The 25,175-nt window shown below is 60.0% G+C and overlaps 1 protein-coding gene across 1 annotated transcript; it reads left to right on the top strand.

Moving 5' to 3' along the window:
* The first annotated feature begins 228 nt into the window (after positions 1-228).
* On the top strand, positions 229-25,006 carry QSOX2 (quiescin sulfhydryl oxidase 2). Its single transcript, XM_081590650.1, has 12 exons — positions 229-585; positions 9,483-9,583; positions 11,063-11,111; positions 11,631-11,736; positions 11,872-11,962; positions 12,661-12,803; positions 14,018-14,152; positions 14,392-14,521; positions 16,676-16,798; positions 17,827-17,977; positions 20,861-21,049; positions 22,748-25,006. The coding sequence occupies exons 1-12, from the start codon at positions 243-245 to the stop codon at positions 23,290-23,292; spliced, it is 2,106 nt and encodes a 701-aa protein (XP_081446776.1). The 5' UTR covers positions 229-242; the 3' UTR covers positions 23,293-25,006.
* Positions 25,007-25,175: the final 169 nt, after the last annotated feature.

Below are 25,175 nucleotides of genomic sequence, written 5' to 3'. Positions count from 1 at the left end.
CGTGAGTGGGCGTGGTCGTGTCTCGGTGGGCGTGGGTGAGGGCGTGGCCAGGAGGACGGGGCGGGGCGGGGCAGTGCCTGGAGCGCGGGGTCCGAGGCAGAGGGGCGCCTGGGAGGCGGGGCCGGGACCCGGCCGCCGGCGGTGGGGGCGAGGCGGGGCGCTGGAGGCGGGGCCCGGCGCGCGCGGCGCTCGTGACGGCGGTTGCCAGGGTGAAAGGTCAGGCGCGGCGCGGCACTCCCAACATGGCGGCGGCCGGGACGGCGTCGTCGGCAGCGCGCAGCCCAGGAGTCCCGGTGGCGGAAGCGGCGGCCCGAACTCGGCACCCGCCCCCGGCGCGGCCCGCGCGGCTGCCCCCGCTGCTTGTGCTGCTGGCGGCGGCGGCGGCGGCGGCAGGGCCGGGCGCGGGCGGCGCGGCGCGGCTGTACCGCGCGGGCGAGAACGCCGTGTGGGTGCTGGACAGCGGCAGCTTGCGCGGGGCCACAGCCAACAGCTCGGCCGCGTGGCTCGTGCAGTTCTACTCCTCGTGGTGCGGCCACTGCATCGGCTACGCGCCCACCTGGCGGGCCCTGGCCGCGGACGTGAGAGGTGAGGCGCGCCTGGCGCGGGGGCCCGACCCTGGCTGCTGGCCTGACGCCTGCGACCCCCGGATTCTCTCCTTTAGTTCCTCTCCCCTGGCCCTCCGGAGGCACCCTGCTTCGGCGGCCGCTGGCCTGGCGCCTACGACCCCCGGATTCTGCCCTCAGACCCCTCTCCCCTGGCCCTCTGGAGGCACCCCGCTTCGGAGGCTGCTGGCCTGCACCCTGGGTTCATCCCTCGTATGACCGCCCCCACCCCCGCCATGGAGATCTGGGAAGTCGGTTGTCAAGTCAGGATGACAGAACCCCTCTCCCGCAGCCGCCCTCACTCAGCTGGGGACACAGAGGCCTTCCCAGCCCTCCAGACCCTCGTGTTGAGTCTCTGAGAGCTTCAGTAACCACCTCCGCCCCAGGTCTTTATCCCAGCTGTGTCCTGACGTTCATCTCGTCCTCAGTAACTCCACCCTGGTGCCTGGAATCCCGGTTCTTTGAGGCTCCCTGTTCCTGTCCCCGGCTCCTTTCCCTGTAGGTCGTTCTTCATTCTCCTCTGGTTTGGAGAGCTGAGCATATATGGTGGCTACTCAAAGAGGTCCAGCTGTGCTGGAGACTTCTCTGTGGAAGTAGAAAAAGACCTTCCCACATTTCACTGGTTGGTTCGTTGTGTGTGGACACGCAGCCTTGGATCAATCTGTCACCCACCAAACTTCTGGTCACGTTCCCACACTTTATTGACGCTTGGCACTTTCTCATCATGGTGCGAATTGCTAATCAGCCACTAAGTTCTTGGTGTGCTCTAAACTGCACAGTTGTAGCCGTTTAAGGGTTTTGCAGCAGCCTTCCTACAAGCTGGCAGCGCTTCAGAAGAGAATGCTAATTGCTCTGAAGTGGGGGCCTGTCCCCAACAAGAGCAGGGTTTGGCAGGACTTTGCTGAGGCTGAGCTGACCTCTAATTATATATTTCAGAGGGCAAGAGAGTAACAGATTGCTGGGCTCTCTTCCTGAACTGCAGTTTTACAGCCAGCCCTGTTGGGATTTTCTCATATCTAGACAGATTCCTAATGAAACTTGGAAAAAAAAAATCTAAATTGGGCTTTTGTACGTGATTGTGAGTGATTATCTTTAGAGGCTTCTCTTGCCTCAAGGTATTGGGACTTCTTGATTCTAAAGTGTCTGTTCTTTGATCTAGTGTTTTCTTGAGCCTTCGCCGCTGGTCAGAACTGAAGTCACGGACTTCATGAAATGGACGATCTGCTCCATAATAGGTGTCCTTTAAGCCTTTGCTTTGTCATCAAACAAGTACTTTTAATAATAAGAGGACTTTTCAGTTTTCTTTTGTTATCGGGAGGCAGAAACACAGATAACGTAAATTTTAATGCTCGTTGCTCTGGCAAGACGCTGTCATCACCTGTTTTGTGCATATTTTGATTTTTTTCAGCTTAGTGTGTGAAATGTAAAAGTTGTAAATCGGATTTGAATATTGCAAACCACTGCATGGTTGAACCAGCATGTAAGGAGCCTTGGAAATTGTCCCTGCAACTCAGAAGGAAAGTTATTTTTGAAACGGAAACTACTGGTTGCTGAAGAAGTTCGTTCAGGCTTCTCTGTATGTTCCCAAATGTACTTTTTGGCCAATCTTATAGTAAAATCCATTACCTAGCAGTGTGATTAGCCAAACTAATGGCTAAGATTGTCTTTAAGAGAGTTGGGGGCTTCCCAGGTGGCACTCTCAGTAAAGAACCCGCCTGCCAGTGCGGGAGATATAAGAGACGCGGGTTCAGTCCCTGGGTGGGGAAGATCCCCTGGAAGAGGGCATGACAGCCTACTCCAATATTCTTGCCTGGAAAATCCCATGGACAGAGGAGCTTGGAGGGCTCTGGTCCCTAGGATTGCAGAGTCAGACACGACTGAAGCAACTTAGCACGCACGCCGAGTTGGGCATTCTGCAAGTGAAGGCAGGAAGGGCAGGCCTGAGACCGAAGGAGATGTGGCTGAGAGTGAAAAACAGCTGTGGCTCCAAGGACGGGGGGAGGATGGGGGTCCTGAGAGCCGGACTGCCGGGGGCTCCCTGAGCACCAGCTCTGACTGGAGGCAGCCTTGGCAGTGGGCAATGTCCCACGTCAGGTCCCCAGAGAGAGCTAACCTGGGGACCTTGTGGGCCCAGCCCAGGCAGGCGGAGGCAGAAACTCTTGGGCGTGAGGCCTGGCCTCCTGTCAGCGTAAGCCCCAGAGGTGGAGGATCTCTGTCTTGGGGCCACTGACCGCACCAGACACCTGCAGGAGAGGGCCTGGGGCTCGAGGGGTGCAATGACCCCCCCGTGGCTGTCGGCACTCGAGAACGCTCCGCTAGAGGAGCCTGTTACTCGGATCCTGGGCTCCCACCTGACTGACCCAGGGTCCTTCCCATGCCTCGTCTCTGTGAAGTCCCTGAGGAGCATGTTGAGAAGAACTGCCCACACCCTCACTGAGGAGGCTGGCGCAGCCCCTCCGCCCAGCACCTTGCTTCTGCCAGGGGCTGTCCCGCAGGGGCGGGGGTGCCCAGCACCCACAAGGTCCGGTCTGAGCGCAGTCATTGCTCCCACTCTCACTGCTCCAGGCCCAGTCAGTCTCTTGTGAATGGGGGGTTCAGTGAGTCCCCCAGGGCACGCAGACCTTGGCCTGGGCCTGTCAGATGCCTCTTCCCACCCCCTTCAAACACCGCGTCCAGCTCGCTCAGCTAGTCTGCCCTCCACCCCCAGTCTCGACAGCAGCGTGGCTTCTGGAAGGTGGCTGGTTACAGTACAGCCCCGGCTCCCTGACTTGAGGTTGCCAGGGGTGTGGGCTGGTCACTGAGCAGGAGGAGTGCCTGCTTCCCCTGCTGCCCCCTACCCCACCCCCCCAGCACCTCCTGAGTGGCCTCCTCCACTTGCTCAGAGTGGGCAGGGGTCTGCAGGGGGCCGGGGCCCCTCCCCTTGGCGGGGCCTCTCTGTACACAACATCGGGGCACCTTTGTTTTCCTGAAAGGTTTGGATTAAACTTGAGCTCTTTGCTGACTATTTTAAGATTTTGAAAATAATTGTTTTTCCTTCTGTGAAGGTGGCTTAACAAATAAAAGAGGTAGTGTGGGTGCAGCCAAATGTCCTTCCAGGGTTTATATAGATCTGGCTTAGGCCTGTCACTTTGAAGTCCTTCACAATAAAAAACCCTACTGTGCTCCTGAAAATCCTTTTGCCTGGAGCTGTGATGTTAGCTCAGTCTCTCTGCCACCTCCTTTTGAGGTGAGAACTGAGACACCTGGTGGGGCGGGCAGCTGCCCACCCCAGCGACGCCTCGGAGATGCCCACGGAGACTTTCTCAAGGCACAAAGTGCCCCTATCGGGACCGCCGGGTCCTGGGCGTCTGTTCCAGCCCATGCCTCCTCTGTTCCTTCTTGGGGAGGGACAGGGGAAGGTGTTCTGTCATTGGCCCCAGAATATTTTTTTTAAAACAGGATCATTCTTGTTTTAAATGTAGTTTTATTTGTTTATTTATTTTTGGCTACACCGCATCTTTGCCGCTGTGCAGGCTTTTCTCCAGTTGTGACGTTTGGGCTTCTGACTGCGGTGGCTCCTCTTGTTGCAGAGTGCAGGCTGCAGGCTTCAGCAGTGCGGCTCACTGGCTCTAGAACAGGCTCGGTAGTTGCGCACGGGCTGAGGTGCTCCACGGCCTGTGAGATCTTCCTGGATCAGGGGTCAAACCCGTGTCTCCAGGCAGGCACATTCTTGACCATTGAGCCACCAGGGAAACCAACCCCAGAATTCTTGATGAGAGACTCAGAGGAAAGCAGGACCTGGCAGGCAGCACCGGTGTGGCCGCGCCGTCGAGAGGCGGGCTGCAGGTGCCGGAGCCCCATGGTGCGCTCGTGGTGTTTGCAGGGCTGGCCAGGCCCCCGCTTGCCTCCCACCCATCTCTGTCACCAGCTGGTTTCCTTGTCCGCCTGGCTGCAGGCTTCATGCACGTGAACTAGACCAGCTGATGGTCCCCACGGCCGCTCCTGTCCGCTGGGAGAAGCGGGGGGGGGCTGAGGCGGGCGAGGTGCTGACGGAGCAGGGCCCCACCTGGACCCCGGAGAGGCAGGTGGGCGGGGGCACGTCCCCCATATGGGGGCTCCCCCGCACTGAGACTTGTCTGTGAGACCCAGGCTTCACTGCAGCCGGACCCAGAGGGACACCGCCAGCGTGTGCCCCTTGGGACACCAAGCAGAGGAGCCCGGGTGGCGAACATCTCTGGCTTCATGGGGGGCCGGGGGACCCTGATCTCAGAGTGGTTCCCGCCTGCAGCCTGTGCTGCGCGGCCCCACCCCAGCCCGAAGAGCCGGCCGGCATTCCCACAGGTGCTGTTCACAGCAAGCGTGCCACAACGCCTGCGGGACCACAGACAGTGCTAGCTCAAGCACACCCGTGTGCAAGCGCAGGGATGAAATGGCCCTGGGACCCAGTCGCGGCCCTCTGCCCCCTGGAGGCTGAGCCAGGGCACGACTCCAGGCTGCTCTGGGGGCTGGCAGAGAAGGCGCCCTCCTTAGCATGTCTCTGCCCAGGCCTGTGGTCCTGAACTTGGAGCTTGCCCGAAAAACCCTGTGCTCGGCCTGGAGGGGCCTCGCGGGGGCCAGAGCGCCCTCCAGCGGCGCCAGCGTGGGAGCAGAAGCGGCGTCACCCTGACCGCCCTCCCTGGTGAGAGGGCCAGGAGGCTGCAAGGAAGCGAGGGGCGGGATTCTCTGAACCCCTAGGGGTTAATTAATCTGAACTGTAACCGTTTTCTTCAAGTGATGGATGTTTTACCATAAGTGTGATTTCTATAGACGTTCTATTAGAACTTGGCCAAGTAACGGTGGGAAGTTTAATCCTGTGAAGATAAATAATATAGTTACTTGACAAGGAAACTTGAGATCAGTCATAGTCCGCTGTGTGGAGATGTTTAGTTAGTTCACGAGTATTTTTTTAAGTCTGTGATCCTAAAAATGGACAGGCTTGTGAGCGGAAGTGAGGAGCGGCCCGGGGCCCACCGCCGCTCCCTGTGGAGGCCCTCCCAACTGGCAGTTGGGGGTGGCTGCCGCCCCAGTCCTGAAAGCGGGCGATTTGCATTCAGTTGAGAGGCTTCTCTCCTTTGTGTGTCAAGGCCCGACAGGTGGGAGAGGCAGGAGGAGGGGAGGGTACCAGCTGAACGAGCACAGACCCTGAAGCTCACCCTTTGAAACGGTTTGCATTTTCCTTGATAAAACAGACCGGCTCCCTTTTGTGCTGCCGTGAAAGCCGCCCATCTGCTGGGATGCCTGCGCTGGCTGTTGGTGCCCGCGTAACCGAAATCTCCCTCATCTGCCTCCTTCCCGCCCCGCACAGGCGGCCTTTTTCAAAGGTGGACAAGGGCCACGTGAGGCGTCGGCAGGCCGGGCACCAGGCCTTGCCCCGGGTCGCCGCCTCGATGGGGCGCACGTGTGGACCCCAGCGTCCTCGGCCCGGCAGGGGCTGTCCTGTCCCCACCGGCGTGTGGCGACCCGTGTGCATCTCGGAACCCGCTGGACAGCGTGGACCCTGTCCTTCAGAGGGGACGACAGACAAGGCGCAGTGGCGCCAGCAGCGTGAACAGGTGGACGTGGGGGCAGGTCCTAGGAAGGTGAGCAGGACGCTGGGGTTGGCACCAGGCAGGGCCGCTGAGCGAGGGGCCGGCCACGTGGAGGGCCCAGCCCCAATGGCTGCGCGAGCTGCGGGAGGAGCGGCCTCCAGCAGAGGCTCCTCGGCCTGGTCTCTCGGTGGAGAGTCCCCGGCTGCTCCCTGCGGGACTGAAGCCCAGAGACTCACTGGCCAGTGGGGGTGCTGGGGAAGCACCCCCCCTTGCTTCAGGGGACGGACGGGCTTTGAGGGGTGTGGGGCCATCGGCCATTCAGAAGCTGGTGTCAGCTGGTGAACAGGAGGGACGGCCTTCCAAGTGGCTTGCACCCTGGGGTCGATGGTCGGGGCCAGGCTGACCCCGAGCCGTCTGGCCTCCAGGGACGCGGCAGCCCGGCTCTAGCCTCACAGTCACGCTGGTTTCCAGGGCACTGCCATGACTGCCCCTGGCCGGTCACTGCCCAGGGAGGCTCGTTTTCTTCTGCGTGCTCCTGTTAGGACACGTTTGAAACTTGAGCCGAGGTGGGACTCGCGTCCTCTCGGTATCACACGGGCCTGCTCCCCAGGCTCCCCAGGCTCCCCGAGGTTGAGTCCCCAGGGCTGGGCCTGTGTTTGACTTTCACTTCATGACCGTTAGTTAGGGGCTCAGACCCAGGCTGCTGTGAACTCACAGACCTCACTGGGGATGGACGCAGATTGCTTCTGTCCAGTGGGAAAGGGAACCCGAGGGCTTCTTGCCCTCTGGCATCGGCCAGCTCTGCCCTGGAGGGGTGATCCTGCTGGCCATGGGCTGGGTCCCCTCTCACCCCAGCCGGGTCCGTCAGTAAGCAGGTCGAAGGCGTGTGTGACTCCTTCTCCTTCTGCAGTGATGAGTCATGCTCTTGGCCGTTTGAAAATTGCACCCTGATGCTGACTTAGGAAGAGCTCAGTGCAGGGAATCCTCACGCTTGTGAATTTACGAAGTGTTTCATTTAGTAGAGGTGTCCCAGGAAAGATTAGTCCAGCGTAAGTTTTTCTTAAACACAGAGCATTTCACGCAGTCGGACTGATCCTGGGGCACTGCTGCTGCTTCAGGTAACACCGCAACTTTTCACTGTTACCCTGGGCATAAGCAGGTGGTTAAAAACCTGGGGAAAGCCAAGGTCTTTATTTTTGAAGCCACTGGCAGGTGTACCCTATTTTGAAGGGCAGGGCCCACCTACTGGGTGTCTGGGATACTTGAAGGAGCTTGGGAGGCTGGAAAAGCAAGCTGGTACCAAGCTTCGCTCCATCTCTGCTTCTCTGCCCAGGGCATCTGTGGCCAGGACCCGGCGGTTCCTGGAGCCGGGCTGTCGCTGGAGCCCCTCCTTGCTCCAGGAGGAGGCCTGGGCATGGGGGTAGGTTGCTTTTCAGGAGGGGCGCCTGTCTGGGGTGGCCTCGTGATCTTGAAGAAGACAGCCGAGCACAGGCCAGTGGAGTGTCCACCCGAGGGGTCTGTCCTGTGCTGAGAGCGGGGCACGTCGTCGTGGGGATGCTGTCACCAGCTGACCATGGGGAGTCTCTGGCCGGGGAGCTGGGGTGGGGGCTGGGCCCCTGGGGGCAGTTTGGAGGTCGTGATCACTCCCATGCAGGCCTGCAGGCCGAGCCTGGGACGGCAGGGCAAGCCCCTGGAGCCTGCGGTTCTCTGCAGTTCTCCTTCACGGTCACAGGGCTGTTGAACTAGGGCCCCATGTGAAGCCAGAGCCCCTCTGGAGCCAGGAGGGCAGTGCCTGGGCCTGGGGCCTCCTCTCCCTGCAGCCCCGCTGGGCACTGTCTGTGGCCTTCTGCCCCCGGAATCCGGGGAGGTACAAACTTGGAGCAGGACCCGGGTCCCATGGTGCACAGACGCGGAACACATTCTCCCCACAAGTACCTCTAGGTTCCACATTTTTCTTCATTTTATAAGTGGCGCATGCTTGTTAAGAAAAACGAAAACGCAGGGTCAAGTCCCACCGTGAAAACAGCGCCCTGGTGAGCGACTCTGAGCGGTTCTCCTGCCTCTGTCTGTCTGGGCCTCGCTCCGCGTGTGCACAGGGCCAGCTCCTGGGGCCATGCTCCGTCTCCTCTCTCTCTGCCCTGGAGCACTTTATTTTTTAAGATGGAGCAAAAGCTTGTCATGGAAATTCTCAGTAAGCCTTGAATCCCTGTGTGTGTGAGCCGGGAGGAGGTCGCAGAAGTGAGACGCTCTGGCTGGATGGACAGGCCGACGAGCTGAGAGGACAAGGCTCCCTGCTCATGGTTGGACGAGCTGAGAGGACGGGGCTCCCTGCTCACGGTCCGCCACTGGGTGGGGAGCGGCGCCAGCAAACACAGCGACCCCTGACCGTGCGTCCTGCCGTGTCTGTGCTCCGGCCTCACTGGTGGGACGGGAGTGTTAACTGTTCTTCCTTAGTTCCTTGTAATTTGAGATTCCAGAAGGACGTGACCTGTGATTCAGGAGGGCTCTGTGATTTTTTCCATCCTTTCAAATGCCTTCAAGATGAACCGGCTTCGCTGAGGCCACTTAAGTGGAGCGCTGTTCTGTCATTGATTGTGAAAAATGGAGCTTTGTGTTTTTTGTGTTTTTTTTCCACTTGATCTTTTGCTTTATGTTAATATCAGTAAACACTTTTTACAAATAAGAGGAAGAAGGCATGTATTTTTAAGCCTAAGTGTAACATTAGGTGGAATGAAAGCAATTACTGAGTTGCCGATGTGTCCAAGCCTTCATGTCTGCAGTCCTTAGTGATGCTGTCCTCTCTCCTTCCAGGCCTGTCTTTAATGTAACCTCTGAAGTCTCAGGCTTCAGCAGCACTCAGAGAAAACTCATTTGCCATGACTTATAGCCAGATGACTGGTTTAGACTGGTGGTGTCTGTCAGAACTCACCACAGCTCAGGGACAGACAGTCGCAAGTTGCCCCTCAGAAGTCACCTGACTGCAGGCGGAGGCGAGCGGGGCTCGTGCTGGCCCGTCCCCTTGGGCCGGTCCTGCTTGGGCACCTCTCTGCTCCTCTGTGTGTGTGCCTGACCGCCAGCCCTCCTGCTTCCCCTGTCGGCTGTCCCCAAGCCTGCCGAGGAGCCAAGAAAGGTTTGGGACTCTTACTGTCCCAGAGAAGGGAGCAGGTCTTCCAAAGAGAGACCCTCAGCTGGGGATGTTGAAGCTGGCGACTGAAGGCGTGAGCCCCGTCCTTGCCCTCGCCCGTGTGAGCCGCGCCTTGGGGTCTCCAGGGCTCAGCTCCCCCGGTCCTCGCCAGGACGGGGCCCCGCTGACAGTCTCGCTCTTGCTTTTCAGACTGGGCAGCCGCCATCCGCGTCGCTGCCCTGGACTGTGCGGAGGAGAAGAACCAGGAGGTGTGCCGCGCCTACGACATCCACTTCTACCCCACCTTCCGGGTAAGCGCCGCCCCTCCACGCTGGCTGCTCTGAGTTGCCACTCACGGCCTGGGGGCTTGGGGCGGGCGTCTTCCAACTCAAGGGCTTCTGTGTGCAGGGGGTCCCCTCTCGCTGTACCCCGTTGGATTGCAGGGTCACACTGGGACTGTGCACACGGCACCTGCTCACACCCAGCGAGGGGAGGGGAGCGAGGCCCGCAGCCGGGGAGCCTGGGAGCTGCCCTGAGAGCCTATGCCCGAGTGAGGCGGGGCTGCAGGCGCCCTGCGGGGGGGAGGGGAGGGGTCTGGGTGCCGGCTGTGCTTGTAGCCTTGCCTGCCCTGCAGACAAGCCTGTCCCCATCTCTCCCACTAGGGGGCGACTGGAACCCGAGCGGTGCACCCAGCTCTGTGTGTGTGTGCGCAGGTGTGTGCACCTGTGCCTTTGTGCGTGCGTGTGTGTGCATGAGTGTGTGCGCGGTCCTGTGTGTGTGTGGTCACTCGCCTCACTGCGGCGCATCCGAGGAGAGAAGCCGCGCCTGCGGAGGTGACCTCTGGGAAGCTCGGGGCCCCCTCCCTCTCAGCCCTGAACCCGCGCCCTGTCGCACAGCGCCAGCTGCTTCTCCCTGCCCTGCTGACCTGGTGACCTGGTGTGTCCGTCCCTGGCCGGGCCCTGCTCCCTGAGTCGCCCTCCCCTGCAGCGCGGGTCCAGGCTTGGGCTCCCTCAGCGCCTTCCTGTTGGGTTCGCCTGTTTTGTCTCGGCTTTACCCCCAGGGTGCTGTGCTGCGTTCGCACTTCGGGCCCCTCCCCACCTAACAGGATGCTGCTGGGACTCCCACATGCTGGGTGTGGCTGGGGCCCCGCGTCCCCACGTCCCGGCAGCTCGGTGACCGCAGGGGCCCAGCCCTGGAGTGCGGTGCTGACGGGGCCGGGGGTGACCTCTGTTGGGTCCTCTGCCCGTCTTCCGCTCTTCCGCCTGTGTTCTCCGGGCTGGGGTACAAGCCCTGTGTGTCTTCCTCACACCCCTTTGTCCAGCTGTGAGAGGGTGTCACAGCTGGGTGTCATCACCCCAGCTGTCACTTTCTCCGTTGTCTTCACTGAGTCTTCTAATGAAGAAGGTTTTTAATTTTGACGTAAAATGCTTTTTCTCTCCTGGAAGACCCCTGTCGCAGAGCCTGGACTCTTCCCCAGGAGTCTGTGCACTGGCTGGCCGACAGCCTGTGGGGGCAGTGCTGGCCGCGGGGGTCCCAGCCCTGTTGGGGCAGAACCCCTGTGTGCCTGGGGCTGGTTGGTACTCGGCAGCCCTCGTGAGTCTGGAAGAAACCCTGCCTTGCACAGAGGCCCATAGAAGCGGAGTTTCATCATCAGTCAGCGTCAGTTCCTGGAGCAGTTAGACTGAAGTTCTCAGAGACGATGGCCGTTTTGTTGCTTGAAGATCAGACGTTTACACGGAGGCCGGGCAAGGCTGTTTCTTACTTGTTGTTGTTGTTGTTTTTTCCCTTAGTATTTTAAAGCGTTTACAAAGGAGTTTACAACTGGAGAAAATTTTAAAGGTAAGGACACACACGTCTTTTACTCTCCTAGACGCCCGCGTCTGTCAAAGCGAGACGAGGGCCTGGGCGGGCCTGCCCTCCGCTGCTTCGGCAGGTTCGCCTTGACGCTGTCAGTCCTTTCTTCCCCAGAGGGTTCAACAGCCACAGTTTCAGCAAGAATGTTTGCTTTTGCCAAATACAGTAGTTAAATTTTTTTTAAGTAAGCTTTTTTGAAAACAAGTTTGGAAAAGCGCACGCATCACAAGGGCACCCCGGTGAATTTTTGTGGCTGAGCCCCCTCCCCCGCCCCGGAGCCCACGGGGAGGTCGTGCGGCCTCTGAACTCGCTGTGGATGGACACATGCCTGTGGCCTGTCTCCACACCGGGGGCTCCAGAGCTCACCAGTTCCCACGCTGGTCGCCGTGAGGTGGTCTGGCGCGTGACTCCACTGAGGGTGCCTCGCGCCCTCAGGGCCCTGAGTGGGCTGGGGTGGGCGCTCAGCATGGCCGACTTGCCCGTGACTGGGGGGCCTCCCCGCAGGGCCCGACCGAGAACTGCAGACAGTGAGGCGGACCATGATCAACTTCCTGCAGAACCACACGGACGGAGAGCGGCCCCCCGCCTGCCCGTCCTTGGACCCCATTAGGTGCGTGCTTCTGTGGAGAAGGCGGCACGTTTCAAGTTGAATTTAATTTTGTAAAGTAGAGACTTGCGTTAAGTGATGTGGGCACTGGTGTGTGTTGGCCTTGAAGGCACTAAAAGGCTCTGTTCCTCTTAAAAGGCCCAGTGACGTCCTTTCTCTCATGAACAAGCGAGGCGACCGGTACGTGGCCGTCCTGTTGGAAGACGACAGCTCCTACGTTGGACGCGAGGTACTATCGGCGCTGCGGTCGGATTCCCGTGACAGTGACAACTTCGGCCTCAGCCCTTGTAGCGTGTGTTCTGCGCTCATTAATTCTCAGAATTGTCCTGTGTGCTACTCAGCAAACTCACTAGAGAAGACTCGTTTACAGAGAAGACGGTTGGGACGGGGTTGGGGGCTGCCTCCCAGGGGAGACAGAAGCAGCTGCCACGTGCCGCCTTCTCCTCTGGGGGCCAGGTGGGCTCCCGGCAGGCCTGGTCCCCAGGACACACGTCATCCCTGAGGGTGTTCCCTGTCGCATAGGCGTTATGGTCCAGACTTGCTGCTGTATTCTGGACTCGCAACTTTTTGCCAGATCCAGTGCCCTTCAGCTGGCTGACCAGGAAGGGGGTGCTGTCAGCCTCCCACCGCAGGCCCTGTGGTGGAGGGGAAGCTGGAGGCTGGGGCATGGCCCCCAGTCGCCTGGGGGTGACCGGCCCTGTCTGACAGGGTGCGCTTTGGAAGGTGTGTGGGGAGCACAGCTCTGACCCCTCTGAGGGTCCGCAAGGCTGCTGTTGTTGCTGCCCTTGCAGCCCCGGGGGCGTCGGTGTGGCCTGCCGTAGGGAGGAGACGGCGGAGGGACTGTTTTTAGTCTCTGTAAGAAGGCACGCACGTTTCCTGCGGGCCCCGCCGTCCACCGAGAAGGTAACGTACCATCTCGTCGCCCAGGTGATCTTGGACTTGATTCCGTATGAGAGCATCGAGGTGAAGCGGGCGCTGGGCTCCGCAGCCTTCCTGCAGAAGCTCGGCGTGCCATCCCTCCCCTCGTGTTACCTGATGCACCCGAACGGGTCGCACGGGTCAGTCACTGTGTAAGTAGCGTCTGCCGCCCTCCCCCACCGTGTGGGCACTCACTGGTCTGGGGGGACTGGTCTCCAGAATAGAAAGCGGGGGGACCGGCTCTGGCCCCACACGTGGCGCTCGCCTTGTGAGCCACACAGAGGCAGCAGGATGCCTCTGGCCTCTGCAATGGGGCCCGTGCGCTGTGAGACCAGCTCGGCTGGAAAGGAAGCGAGGTGAGTCAAGGCTGGGAGGGCATCACGGGTGGGAGAGGGGTGCCTCCTGGAACCTGAGCTGCCTGCCGGGCCCCAGCCGCAGCCAGTGGCCAGGGCCAGCCCCACCTGCGTCCACGGAGCTCTTGGTGAGTCACCACATGTGGACGGGGCCTCCCCTGCCGAGAAGTTTGCCGGGGCACCGAGGGCACCCTACCCAGGAGCCTCAGGCACGCATGGTTCCTTGGGTGTCTGGTATTTTCTAAAAAACGATGGAATTCAGGGTAAGCAAGGGCGTCTCTGGGGTCGTGCTTGAGCCCCTGGGCTCGCAGAGCTGGGCAACCAGCTCCCCTGAATATACCCCTGAATACACTGCCATCTCGTTTCAAGGAAAAACAGTTGTTTTACATTGACAGTGTCTCTAACCTCAGCATGAAAAGACGGTGTTTTCAGCGATAGCTGCTGCGCCTTCTCTTCGGGAATGAAAACAGGCTCTGGACCCTTCGGGTGACCCCTGAGCCACCTCGGGAGGGTGGAGTCCTCCAGTGACCCCGCCCCTACCCCCACCCACAGCGGAGGGGCTACACCGCAGTGCCCGGGGGGCCCCTCGCTACCAGACCCCAGACACCCCGAGCAGAGCTGGCAGCCTGCGGGCAGAGGGTCTGAGGTCCAAGACCACAAGTGTGGACAAAACTGATCCTGGCAGATGCTCACAGCAGCTGTCCGGGCCATCTTAACCTCCCCACCGAACAGAAATGAATCCTAGTGCTTTTTACCCCTGTGAGTCGGTGCTGTGTGTGTATTTGTCTTATGTTCTCAGATGGGGGGCCAGCTCCCCGAGGCCTGGGCTTTGTCACCATTCTGCCCGCACTCCTGCCTCAAATACCTGCAGTAAACGCTCAGAGAATGACTGCTCTGGGTGGTCCACATCGCCCTTGGGGAGGGTTGCCGCTCTGACCCTCTCGCCCTCAGGCGCCTCCCAATGGGCCAGGCCCTGGAGCCGCTTGAGCCCACGCCCTGCCCGCCTCTTGCAGTGGGAAGCCCCTCCGGTCGTTTTTCTCCTCTTACCTGAGGTCACTGCCGGGAGTGAGGAAGAAACCAGGTTCCCTGCCTGGGAGGCCGAGCAAAGAAGAGAGCTCGGAAGCCGTGGTCTGGAGGGACTTTGACAGGCGAGTGTTCTTCCCCAGGAAGCTGCGAGAGCGGCCAGGGGTGGGGGTCCGGGCCCAGGGCTCCTCTGGGTGGCTCGTTCAGAAGCCCACCACCCGCCTGCTGGCCTCTTGGGGATTCTCCCCGTTGTCTCCCTGGTGGGGTGTCCTGGTGGCGTCCCTCTGGGGTCAGGGTCAGGAACAGAGGGGGTTTCTGTGGAGAGAGAGGTGGGTTCCCCTGACCTGGTAGCGCTTACTCCCAGGTCAAAGCTGTACACGGCGGACCTGGAGTCGGGGCTGCACCACCTGCTGAGGGTGGAGCTCGCCGCCCACAGGTCCCTGGCCGGCGCCGAGCTGAAGACGCTCAGGGACTTCATCACCGTCCTGGCCAAGGTGCGTGGGCGTCTGACCTGGGGTGGGGGCCCCCCGGCTGCGGGAGCCAGGCGTGCCTGGGCCGTCCTCTGCTTGTCCAGACGCAGGTTGGCAAGCACCTGCTGTGGTGGGGACGTGGCAGGGACGAAAATTCCTGCCCACGTGGAGTCCCTGTGTAGGGTGCTGGAGACGCGTGCTGGGTGGGGGCGTGTGGAGCAGAGAGGAGGGGACTGTGCGGGAGTGTGGCTCGGTGTGATCTAAAGGGGGTGCAAGCCAGGCCAGTGGTGAGTGGGCGGGCAGCAGGGAGTGGGCGGGAGGCCTGTGTGTCTGAGGGTCGGTGGAGACGGAGGGTGGCGGGCTTGTAGGGAGGAGACCTGTGGCCGGTGCATTGGTTGGGCCCTGGGGGTGGGCCAGGTTGGTGTGCTCACTGTTAGTAGTAGGTGGGGCAGGGGGTGGCTTTGTGTTTGCTCGGGTCTAGAGGTGAGGAGCTGTCGGGCGGCGTCTGTTTCCTGCTGAGAACTCTGAACTCCCGAGCTAAGAGTCCGGGCTCGCAGTCTGTGGGCAGAGGTTCAGGCAGGCGGGCATCCTTGCCCCCGGATGGATCTGCACCCTGTTCCGCTGGCCCAGCAGCCCTGGCTGTGGCCCTCAGCTCTCCGACCTCTGAGAGCACCCCAGCCCTTGGGCCACCCCCACCTGTTGGTCACCTTTGATCCTGCACTGCCTTGGGAGGAATCTGCTTCCGGAGGCCACCCTCCATAGCCTCTGACGTGATTGGACAGGATCTGAGTTACTGGTTATTATTACCTGAGAGATAAGGGGGTTTACTTTGAAACGATTCCTCTTGCCAAGTGTACGACCCCTGAAATGGGCACGCATGCGTGCTCAGTCGTGTCCCATTCTATGACCCCATGGACCGTAGCCCGCCGGGCTCCCCTGTCCATGGGATTCTCCAGGCAAGATACTGGGGTGGGTTGCCATGCCCTGCTCCAGGGGATCTTCCCAACCCAGGGATCGAACTCGTGTCTCTTATGTCTCCTGCACTGGCAGGTAGATTCTTTACCACGAGCGCCACCTGGGGAGCCCCACTGACACAGTAACTCAATCAGTACTTCCGCCGGTCAGTTTACTTAGTAAGATCGTTTAAAAAATTAAAGAGATAGAACTTACTTTTAAGGGAATAGAAAGCTGCATGGTGTGTTTCGGACGAACAAATGGAAACTGTTGAGACAGTTCTCCCCCCACGATGACCTCGGAGGTCAGAGCTCTCTCACTGTTCTCCCTCCTTTGAGAAGGTGCCCCGTTGGCTGGCCAGCTGTTAGTGCGTCAGGACGGGGTCTCGCTCTGCACACGACTCGAGTTCTTTGTCCTTGTCTTGGCTGGTGTCAGGCTGGAGGGCACGCGTGGCCTGTAAGTCAGATCGGCATAGCTCATTCTTGACAACTTTTCTGAAGTTTACTTAAACTCGAAATGCTGGTCAGTTGATACTGATGCTCTGTAACTGACTGAGGAAAAACCCAGACTTTGTGGAGCTGAAAATGTGCTGTTTCCGCTCAACCTTTTGGTCCCAGCACCGTCGTTAGGATGGCGTCAGCCCTTAATTTGCACGTGTAGTTGGCAGCAACTAATCGAAGCTCCTTACAGGACCGCCGCGGGCTCCTTGCTCGAGGCTTCCCCGGCACCGTGGTGCCGCCAGCGTGGCCTGAGTGCCCATGCGCAGCTGAGCAGCGGGTGGCACTTGTTTGCACAGAAGCCTCGAGTGTGCACACCTCTTCAATCACGCGGGCAGAGCCGGTGGGGGGGTGGCAGGGAGTGAGGAGAGCAGGGTGTAAATATGCTGAGGCACGCGGACTGAGCAGGTCGGCAGTGACTTCGGAGAGGCCCCCAGAGCCCTTGGCAGAGTGATGAACGAGGCCCTGGGTGGCTGTGGGCCTGTTGTCGGGCATGAGGGCAGCGGCGGAGCTGCAGGAGGGGAAGCTGCAGCCACCCAGGCCGCCTCGTCTGTGCTATGGAGAGACCCCCACCCAGGGTCTCCACGGCAGCCGGATGGAGCAGAGTCACTTCTTCCTCCAGCCGGTGGGTCGGGTCGGGGGAGGTCTGGTCTCGGCCCCCGGGAGGCCGTGCCTGCCGTGGGGGGTGCTGCCTGAACAGTCCCTGAGCGTGATCCTTCCTGCCCAGCTGTTCCCCGGACGCCCGCCAGTCAGGAAGCTGCTGGAGATGCTGCAGGAGTGGCTGGCCAGCCTTCCGCTGGACAGGATCCCCTACGACGCCGTGCTCGACCTGGTCAACAACAAGATGCGGGTGAGGCGGCCCCTTCGCAGAGGGAGGTCTGCCCTTGGAGCCCCTCGCCGCCCCCCTGTCCCCGCTTTCCACGACAACCTCCCATCACTCCCTAGGCCGGGATCTGGGTCAGCTGACTGAGGCAATGGGGGGTTTCCGCAGGGAGGTAGCACTAGGGTTTCTTTTTTAATTTTTAGTAAACTCATCTAGATCTTACACCTGAAAAATTAGTAAATAAAGACAACGTGTCCAGCATGGATGCCCTGGTTGAGCTGCCGAGCCGGCCAGGCTACTGGCCGGGTCTCAGGCCTGGCCTCTGCAGCCACAGGCCCAGGCTGCAGGCTCCCTGGGGTCTGACAGGTGCCAGTTTTTGGCCTTGGCCTCCCCTGCATGGGCCCCAGGCCGAGGGACCAGAAGGTGGCTGAGAGCAGGATCACGGCCCCAGGGCCAGGCCTGCGTGTCGCCTGCAGGGCCTGAGGGGCTTTTTGCTGCCCACCTCCTGGGCTGTTACAGTCTCAGGCCCTCAGCTTGCTGCTCATTAAGTGAAGATCCTGTTTGTTCTGGCTGAGAATTGTCTGACAGTTGAATCCCTGTATTATGACTCATCTTCTATAAATCTCATCACCACTGATTCCGTCCTGAAGGAGAGGGGTGGGCGTCCTGCATGCCCACTAGGGGTGGGCGTCCTTCTATAAGTCTCATCACCACTGACTCCGTCCTGAAGGAGAGGGGTGGGCGTCCTGCATGCCCACTAGGGGTGGGCGTCCTGCATGCCTGCTCGTGCCGGCTCATCGCTGCCCAGGTGGACGCCTCCCTTCTCCCAAAGACGAAAGAACGGGCCACGGCTCCATGTTCTGAGAACTCCGTTAGTAAAATAGAGACTTTTTTCTCCCATTTGTTCCTGAATTTAACCGTACTTGTAGTTGATGAAGTTTTCAGACAGATGCTCCCTATGTAACCACCACGCAGTTGAGACGCGACGGTCACCAGCTATTGTAAATTTTAATAATTCAGTATCTCTCCTTCTCTCCATACCCCTCTCTGCCCAGATTTCTGGGATATTTCTCACTAATCACATAAAGTGGGTTGGATGTCAAGGAAGCCGACCGGGGCTCAGGGGCTACTCGTGTTCTCTCTGGAAACTGTTTCACACTCTGACTGTCGGAGCCGGGACCCACCCGAAGGCGCTGGACGGCACAGGTGAGCAGCCCCCCGGGCCACCTGCGCGGGCGCCGTGCTGCCTGCAAAGGGTGACAGGCCCTTGGGCGCCCAGGTCTGTGCCGAGGAGGGCGGAGGCGTGCGTCTTCTCAGGACCCTGCTCAGCCCCTGCCCCAGCGCCGGAGGCACCCACGTACGGCCCCACCCTCTGCCCTGGCGGCCGGGGCCTGGCTGACCCACGGCTGTGACTCTCACGGTGCCTCTCGGTGTCGGCGCCTCTTTTTTTTTTGCTTTAAGGAACATGAGACCCGTTTGGAGAGGTGTCTGGTATCTTGTTTACAACAAGTCGCCTGGAGCAGTGCACACTCCGTATGCTCAGGTGTGCCCTGACCAGGGCCTTCAGCCTCGGGTCCCCCAGAGCCTGAGGGCAGAGTGCCAGCCAGGGCTGGGGTTCTTGAGGGCTGGCGGGGGACGAGATGTCCTCCCCACCCTCGCGCCCTGCATGGGTGGCGGCTGTCTCGGCGCCCTTGTTGGCGTGTCCGTCACCTCTGCCGTGTTGGTTCATTAGACGTAAGCTCCCAGGCCCACGAGGGGCAGGGGTGACGCAGATGGGGCGGCAGGAAGTGGGGCCACGCTGCATCCTTCAGAACACTAAACCCGTGTTGGGTTTTTGGATCCTCTCTGGACTGGGTGGTGTGCGCGCCACAGTCGACGCGGGGCCCTGGGGATATCTGCTTATCTTGTAGTTTCGTTCTTCAGTCATCAGGTTCACTGACATCTGTTTTGAGTCAGAGTGGAGTCTTTGGACCCACATGGTTCAATATTCTTTCCAGTAAATTTGTAACATTATTTTAGAGTTACCTTTTGCTGTGTAACAAACAGACCCCAAATGCTGTGGCTTGCAACCACCACCAGGTTTTTGCTCCAGGCTCTGGGGCTTGACTCACCGGTGGGCTCGCTTAGCGGGGGGGGGGGCGGACTGCTCTAGACTTGGGAGCTGGGGCCCCGGGGGCCCAGCCTGTGGCTCAGACACGTCTCTCCCAGCCCAGGCTGGGGGGCGGGTGGGGGACACAGCCCACCTGTCAGGGACACAGCAAGGGGGCCCGTGGCCTCGCAAAGTGTCCCTGCCCCTCCCCACTTCCAGGGGGCGCTGGATCTCCACTCCTCGGGGCTAGTGGTGGGGAGGTGCTTTAAACCACAGCCTCTCTTGAGAATCTCACAGAGGAGCGTGTCCGGTGCGTCCAGTAGAAACCTCAGGCTCCAAACAGTAGGTGAGCTCAGAGGTTCAGCACTGCAGGCGGGCGCCAGCCGGGGCCCTGGAGCCTCCGCTGACCGGACCTCGAGTTGATGGGGGGCATTCCGCAGAGGACACGGCGGTGGTGACCGAAGAGGGAGGTCAGCGACTAGGACCCTCTGTAAACATACTGCAGGGCCGATGCTCCCGGCCTGAGGGCTACAGGGGTACAGGCGCACAGTCTGAGAGACCTGGGGCGTCCGTCCCCTGGGTCGGCGTAAATGGAGGCGATATCCGAGGAGTCTGTCTCACGCTGAAAGAATTGGGTCAGACTGAGACCCGGATTATGTCTTGGAAGGTTTTTCCTCTCCTTATTGCACGCTTAAACCCCATCGACTAAAAAGCCTGCCGCGCCTCTAATCCGCCCCAGGTAGGGTTTATGGTTCTTGTCCACTTTAAAGATTAGGGCGGCCCGAGTGTGCAGAGGTTTGGCGGGGACGAGGGGGGGAGGATTACCCGTCGGGCAAGGCAGATGTCAGCCCAGGGCCGCGGCTGGGAGCGCAGCCCGGCCACAGCGAGTCCTCGGCGCGCGCAGGCGCCCCCGCTGCCCTCGGAAACACGGGGTGCCAGGCGGTGGCCGCGTGCTGCTTGGGGCCTTCTCTGAGGGACACGCGCAGGACCTGCCAGGCTGATGCCTCTGGGGCCTCTCCTGGCAGGGCTGGCTCCCCGGCCCCTACCAGCCGTGGGGAGAGACGGCTCTTGAGGGCCTGCTGTTAAGACGGATTCAGTCTCTGTAACCGTGTCTTTTTTTCCCCCCAGTTATTTTGCTGCCTTTCTTTTAATGCTGACATCTAATCTGTTTTAATCTCACTGGTCTCTTGTGTGGACACTCAATCCCCTGCATTAGTTGTCTGGACAGGACTCTGGTCCCTCCTGCGCCCCCCCCCCGCCCCCCACCAGGAGGCTCCTCAGGGCTCGTCCACTCAGCACAGTGCATGCTGTGCCCTGCTGTCGGGGGGTTGCTTTCTTCAGACAGGGTGCCCCCCATCCCCAGGGCCTTTACGCAGGCACAGGGGTGAATACCGTCTGTGTGGTTGGTAGATACCAGAGGGTTTCCTCGCACCAAGAGGCTTGGCCTGTGTGAAAGAGGGCAGACCTACACCAGCCCACCGCTGACCCGCCCAGGAAAGACACAGTACAGGGCTGGCGTCGTGCCCGCTGGCACTTCCTGGGGCCATATCCACACTCGGGCCTGCAGTGAGCGAGGATTTCAAAGCAATGAGTAGCCACCACAGCCCTGGCCCCAGCCTTTGGGGTTGCTTGTAGGGCAGGAGAGACGGCACACAGGGTGTAGACCCTGGCCTCTGGGCTGGTCTTGGGGCTGGGGATCCTGGTGGACCTGGCCGCTCCAGACCTCTGGCTCGTTGCCTGGGGACCAGCACAGGCCTTGGAGCAGGTCCAGCAGCTGGACACGGGCAGCCACCTGCCTGTGGGGTGTGCACGTTTGGCGCAGTGTCGGGGGAGTGAGCAGCCAGCTTCTGGTGGCCATGGGCACCCGGGAAGGAGCCGGTTTCTCCCTGGGGGCTGGCCCGTGGCCCGCGTCAGACACTCACTCGTCCCCAGCTCCCCTGATGGCTCCACAGACCCTGCAGTGCTGGTGGACACCGTTGGGCGCCTTGGTCCCTCCGCAGGTCTCGAAGACGACCCGCAGGCTGTGCTGCAGACCATCAGGAGGTACGTCCATGTCTTCTTTGGGTGTAAGGAATGCGGCGAGCATTTTGAGGAAATGGCTAAAGAATCGATAGATTCTGTGAAAACCCCGGACCAAGCGATTCTCTGGCTTTGGAAGAAGCATAACCTGGTCAACAGCCGCTTGGCAGGTGAGCAGAAGTCACTGGGTGGCCTGAGCCTGTGCAGGGCCTGAGTGTGGGTGGCGGCGGCGTGCCTGAGCTTCACCCCGCGCTGCCAGGCTGCCTGCCCACGGGGCTCACGGCCGGGTCGTCTGTCCAGATCAGGTGTCAGTTTCTTAGTGACCTTGGCCAGTGGCTGGTAGGCCACGGCCATTCCCAGCTCCCGTCCCTGGCTTTCCAGACGTTCTCGCACTGCAGGGCTCCCAGCTGCGTGGACGTGGGAGTGCCCTTCCCCTGAGGAGCCCACTAGGCCCCTGAGTAAACACGACAGTGGAAGACTTGGAATACAATTCATTTTCAATAAGGAATTTTAGTGTCATTAAAACCTGCTCTCAGGTCTTAGACCAAACCCCTCAGAGTGGTTTTGTTTGAAGAAAAACTGGGGCGCACGTATTTTCTCAGAGTTAAGTAACTCAAACTGTTCCTAAATCACTGGCAGATTAAAATTAGGCTTAAAAATAATCCGCCGAGAAATAAGTCTTAATAGAGATGAATAGAAAATGCCACTAAACTGTTGGTTTTTATTTAATCCACGGTATTATAAAAACATATTACAACTAAAGCACTAAAGAAAATTGGTTTTTCTGGACGTGGAGCCGAGGGCTGCGGGTCCGGTCATGTGGGAGTCGTGGAGGCTGCAGGTGGAGGCCCGTCTGCTGCGGCCCTGGTTCCGACGGCTCCACGTCCAGGGCGTCAGAGCCCTCCTGCCCCGGCCACCGCCCCCTCGCCCTCACAGGGGCCTCGTGGCGACCCCATCGTGGCAGTGCTCAGCCCTGGAGCAGCTGGTGAGACCCAAGCCAGGCTGCCCTGTGCAGGCACCGTGCATGAAGCTGCGTGAAGGGAGCCTGAGGTGGTGTCGGTCCTGTGACTCTGCGTGTCCCCCAGCCCCTCTGTCCCACGTCTGGGTTGAGGTCTGTGCAGTTCTGTGGGACACTCTCTAGCAGCTCCCCTTCGTCTCGAGGTGTGTCCAGACCCCAGAGGGGAGCAGCCGGGCTGTGAGGTCCGCATGGCCCTGTGGCTCCTGCCCAGCGCAGCCTGTCCAGAGGCAGGCACCCCACTAACGAAGTGGCTCCTTTATGTGTGCTTGCAGCAGCTCTTCTGGGTGGCAGGGCATGCCCGGCCAGGTCAGGGAGTCCCGGGAGCCCAAGGGGCCACACTTGCTGTTCCCCGGGCCCGTGGGAGCCCCGGGGTCCAGGGCCGTCACCGCATTGCGAGTGAAGAAGAACCAGCTGCTCAGGAGCGTGGCTGTGCACGCAGGGGCCGCACCACTCTGCCTCCAGGTCTCGCTTCCCAGTGACCGCTGGCGGCCCAGGCCGCGCTCTGCCCTTGCGCACCGGACGGTGTGCTGAGCGAGGGAGCAGGAGGGAAAGTGTAGGAGAGGGTCCTCTTGGTGGTCTTTGTACTGGTGGGAGCACCTTAGGAAAGGGAGGACCGCGCCTGGGGCAGGGGCCAGGGTCAAGGGTGCTGAGCTGGGGACTCGCCCGGCCCCTTCTGAGTGTTTGGGGCAGGGTCTGGCCAAGGGATGGGCGGTGCCCACGTGAGGACACTTCCCTGTGCTGCGGATGCTTCAGGGAGGCGGGTGGTCGTGAGGGCGGGGGAGATGGGGGGGGCCCCCGGGGTGGGTGCAGGCGGCCGGAAGGTCTCTTTACCACGGCCTTCCTCCTCCAGGCCATCCGAGTGAGGACCCCAAGTTCCCAAAGGTCCCATGGCCCAGCCCAGACCTCTGCCCAGCCTGCCACGAGGAGATCAAGGGCCTGGGGACCTGGAACGAAGGCCAGGTGCTGCTGTTCCTGAAGCAGCACTACAGCAGGGACAACCTCGTGGACACGCACTCCGCGGACCTGGGGGGCCCCGGCGAAGGCGCCCCGGCCCCGGGCGAAAAGCAGGAGGGCAGCCGGGCTCCCCCAGAGCAGCCCCCCGCAGACCACGGTGCCGAGAGCCTGCGTCCGCCCAGCCTGCTGCCCTCCCAGCCTCGCCTGTCCGAGAGGTCACAGCCGGGCCTGGCCCTGCCGCTCGGGAGCCGGGCGGGGGGCGAGGGCCGCCGGGGTGCCGAAGCGGCCTCGGCCTTCCTGGGGATGGGCTTCTCCAGCCTGGACATGAGCCTCTGCGTGGCGCTCTACGTGGCCTCGTCCCTCTTCCTCATGGTCATGTACTTCTTCTTCCGCGTGCGCTCCAAGCGGTGGAAAGTCAAGCACCACCACCCATCCGTGTAGGAGGCGGCGAGACCACGGAGCCGCAGCCATACTCTTCAGATCAGGGACGCTGTCCGCACTCCGGACCCGGGGGCCCCACCTGCCCGCGTGGCCCAGACGCTGTCCCCTACAGATCCTAGGGCAAAAAGACTCTGTTTTCACTATTTTGGGTCTGAAAACAAGTGAGTGGCCAAGCCCCGGGAACAGAACTTTCTACCCGCTTCCACCTCGAGCTCCTCAACTGCAGAGCCCTGCTCTGGGAGTCAGAAAAACCCACACCCTTCCCCCCTCGCCGCTGGGGCCTGCCGCACGCCGCCCCTCCGCAGCTCCATGAAGCCGGTGGTTCTCAGCGGTTCCCTGCATTTGTGCCTCTCAGCTCGGTGGTTTCTCTGGGGCGCCATGGCAGCTCAGGACCAGGGAAGGGAAGCCCCCGAGCCGTCGGGGGTATGGAGCGGAGGCGGGCCCTTCGGAGGCGCTGTCTTGTTTGTCAGCCTGGTGACACGAGGCTGTAAGGGCATCTTAGTCTGTGTCCACCGGGCAGCCCCGGAGTGCTGAGCCTCACTGTGGCAGGGGGTGCTCTGCGGGGTCTCCGAAGGCACCCTGATCCTGTGTGCTCATCCCCCAGCATGTACAAATCCCTGCGAGAGCCCCGCGCTCCGTGAGAGGGAGATGGCGACCCCAGCGGGGCAGACTGTGGTCTCAGCCAAGCTTCATTTTCCTGGAGCTCTTTCACCACAGGCCCCCAGGCTTTGATGACTTAATTGTCTAATGTTGAATGGTTTTAACACATTATTTGTAAAACCCAAAAAGTTGAAAAGTAAATTTGCCTCTGAAAATGTAAACAGAAACAGCTATGGCAGGGAACATTTCCTTTGAGTGTGAGTGAGTGTGTGTGTGTGACTGTGATGGTTGTCACAGTGCCTCCTGCCTGTTCTGCGCCCCAGTTCCTGTGTTTAGTGAGCACCCTGGCCGCCTGACAGTTTGGGGAGGAGGGTGGCCGACTCCTCAAACAGCTGCCGTTCGCTTCGTGGTCCCCTTCAGTGGGAAGTGTGGCCTGCAGGCCTCCGGGCAGGGGACGTTCCACTTCTCTGCCGAGAGCTTTCTTATGTTGGACACTTTTTAACCCCTGGAAGCCTTTGTGTTTTAAAAGCCACGGGCTTGTCTTTGTGGCTGAGTTGTGTGCCTGGGTTACTGAAGACACCTGTTGTTTCTTTTCAACTTGAAAACTGGGCCAATTTACACACAGCCCAAAGGGATATACTCAGAACCATTAATTAAACTGCCTTTGGTTTGTGCTAAATGTCGTTTTCTTCCCTAAAGTATGTTTTTTCAACAGTGGGAACTGGGATGGTGCTGTGAGTGGACGGTCTTGTGTGCTTGACGGAACCCAGTGAGGGGTGACATTGGTGTTCAGGGTTCCTGATAATATTGCAGGTTGAGGGGCGGCAGGTCAGGGTGGCCGCGGCACTGTGTCCCGTCGCTGCTCAGAGCTGGACGCTGCCTTAAGGCAAGGGTTAAGTTCCGTTTTCTAAAGTTGTAAGTATTGAGACTGATAAATATGATAGTTCAGTAATTTAAATATTTATTTTTAATGGAAGGATTTTGATGAAAAAGAAGCTAATTGACATGGAAATGTCAGTGAAATTTCTTACCTGCAAGAAAAATAAACATTTTGTATTTAAGTAAACTATAATGTGCACATTTTAAAAATAAAGAAATCCGATATTTGAAAAAATTGTAATTGTTTTGAAGTAAAACTAGCTCTACCAGTGATGGGGAGTCTGGCAGGGGTGTATGGACTGGACCTCTGAAATTCCACAATGTCCAGTATTGAACCAGAGACTCTTTGGAAGACAGCCCAGGGACAGGCAGAAGGGGAAAGATAGGACGTCCCTGATAGTTGG

This window comes from Giraffa tippelskirchi, chromosome 4 (genome assembly GCF_054371585.1).
Source record: "Giraffa tippelskirchi isolate mGirTip1 chromosome 4, T2T-mGirTip1v1.2.pri, whole genome shotgun sequence".
NCBI classification, from domain to species: domain Eukaryota; kingdom Metazoa; phylum Chordata; class Mammalia; order Artiodactyla; family Giraffidae; genus Giraffa; species Giraffa tippelskirchi.
Note: the sequence above shows the minus strand (reverse complement) of the source record. Positions and strands in the feature narration are given on the sequence as shown.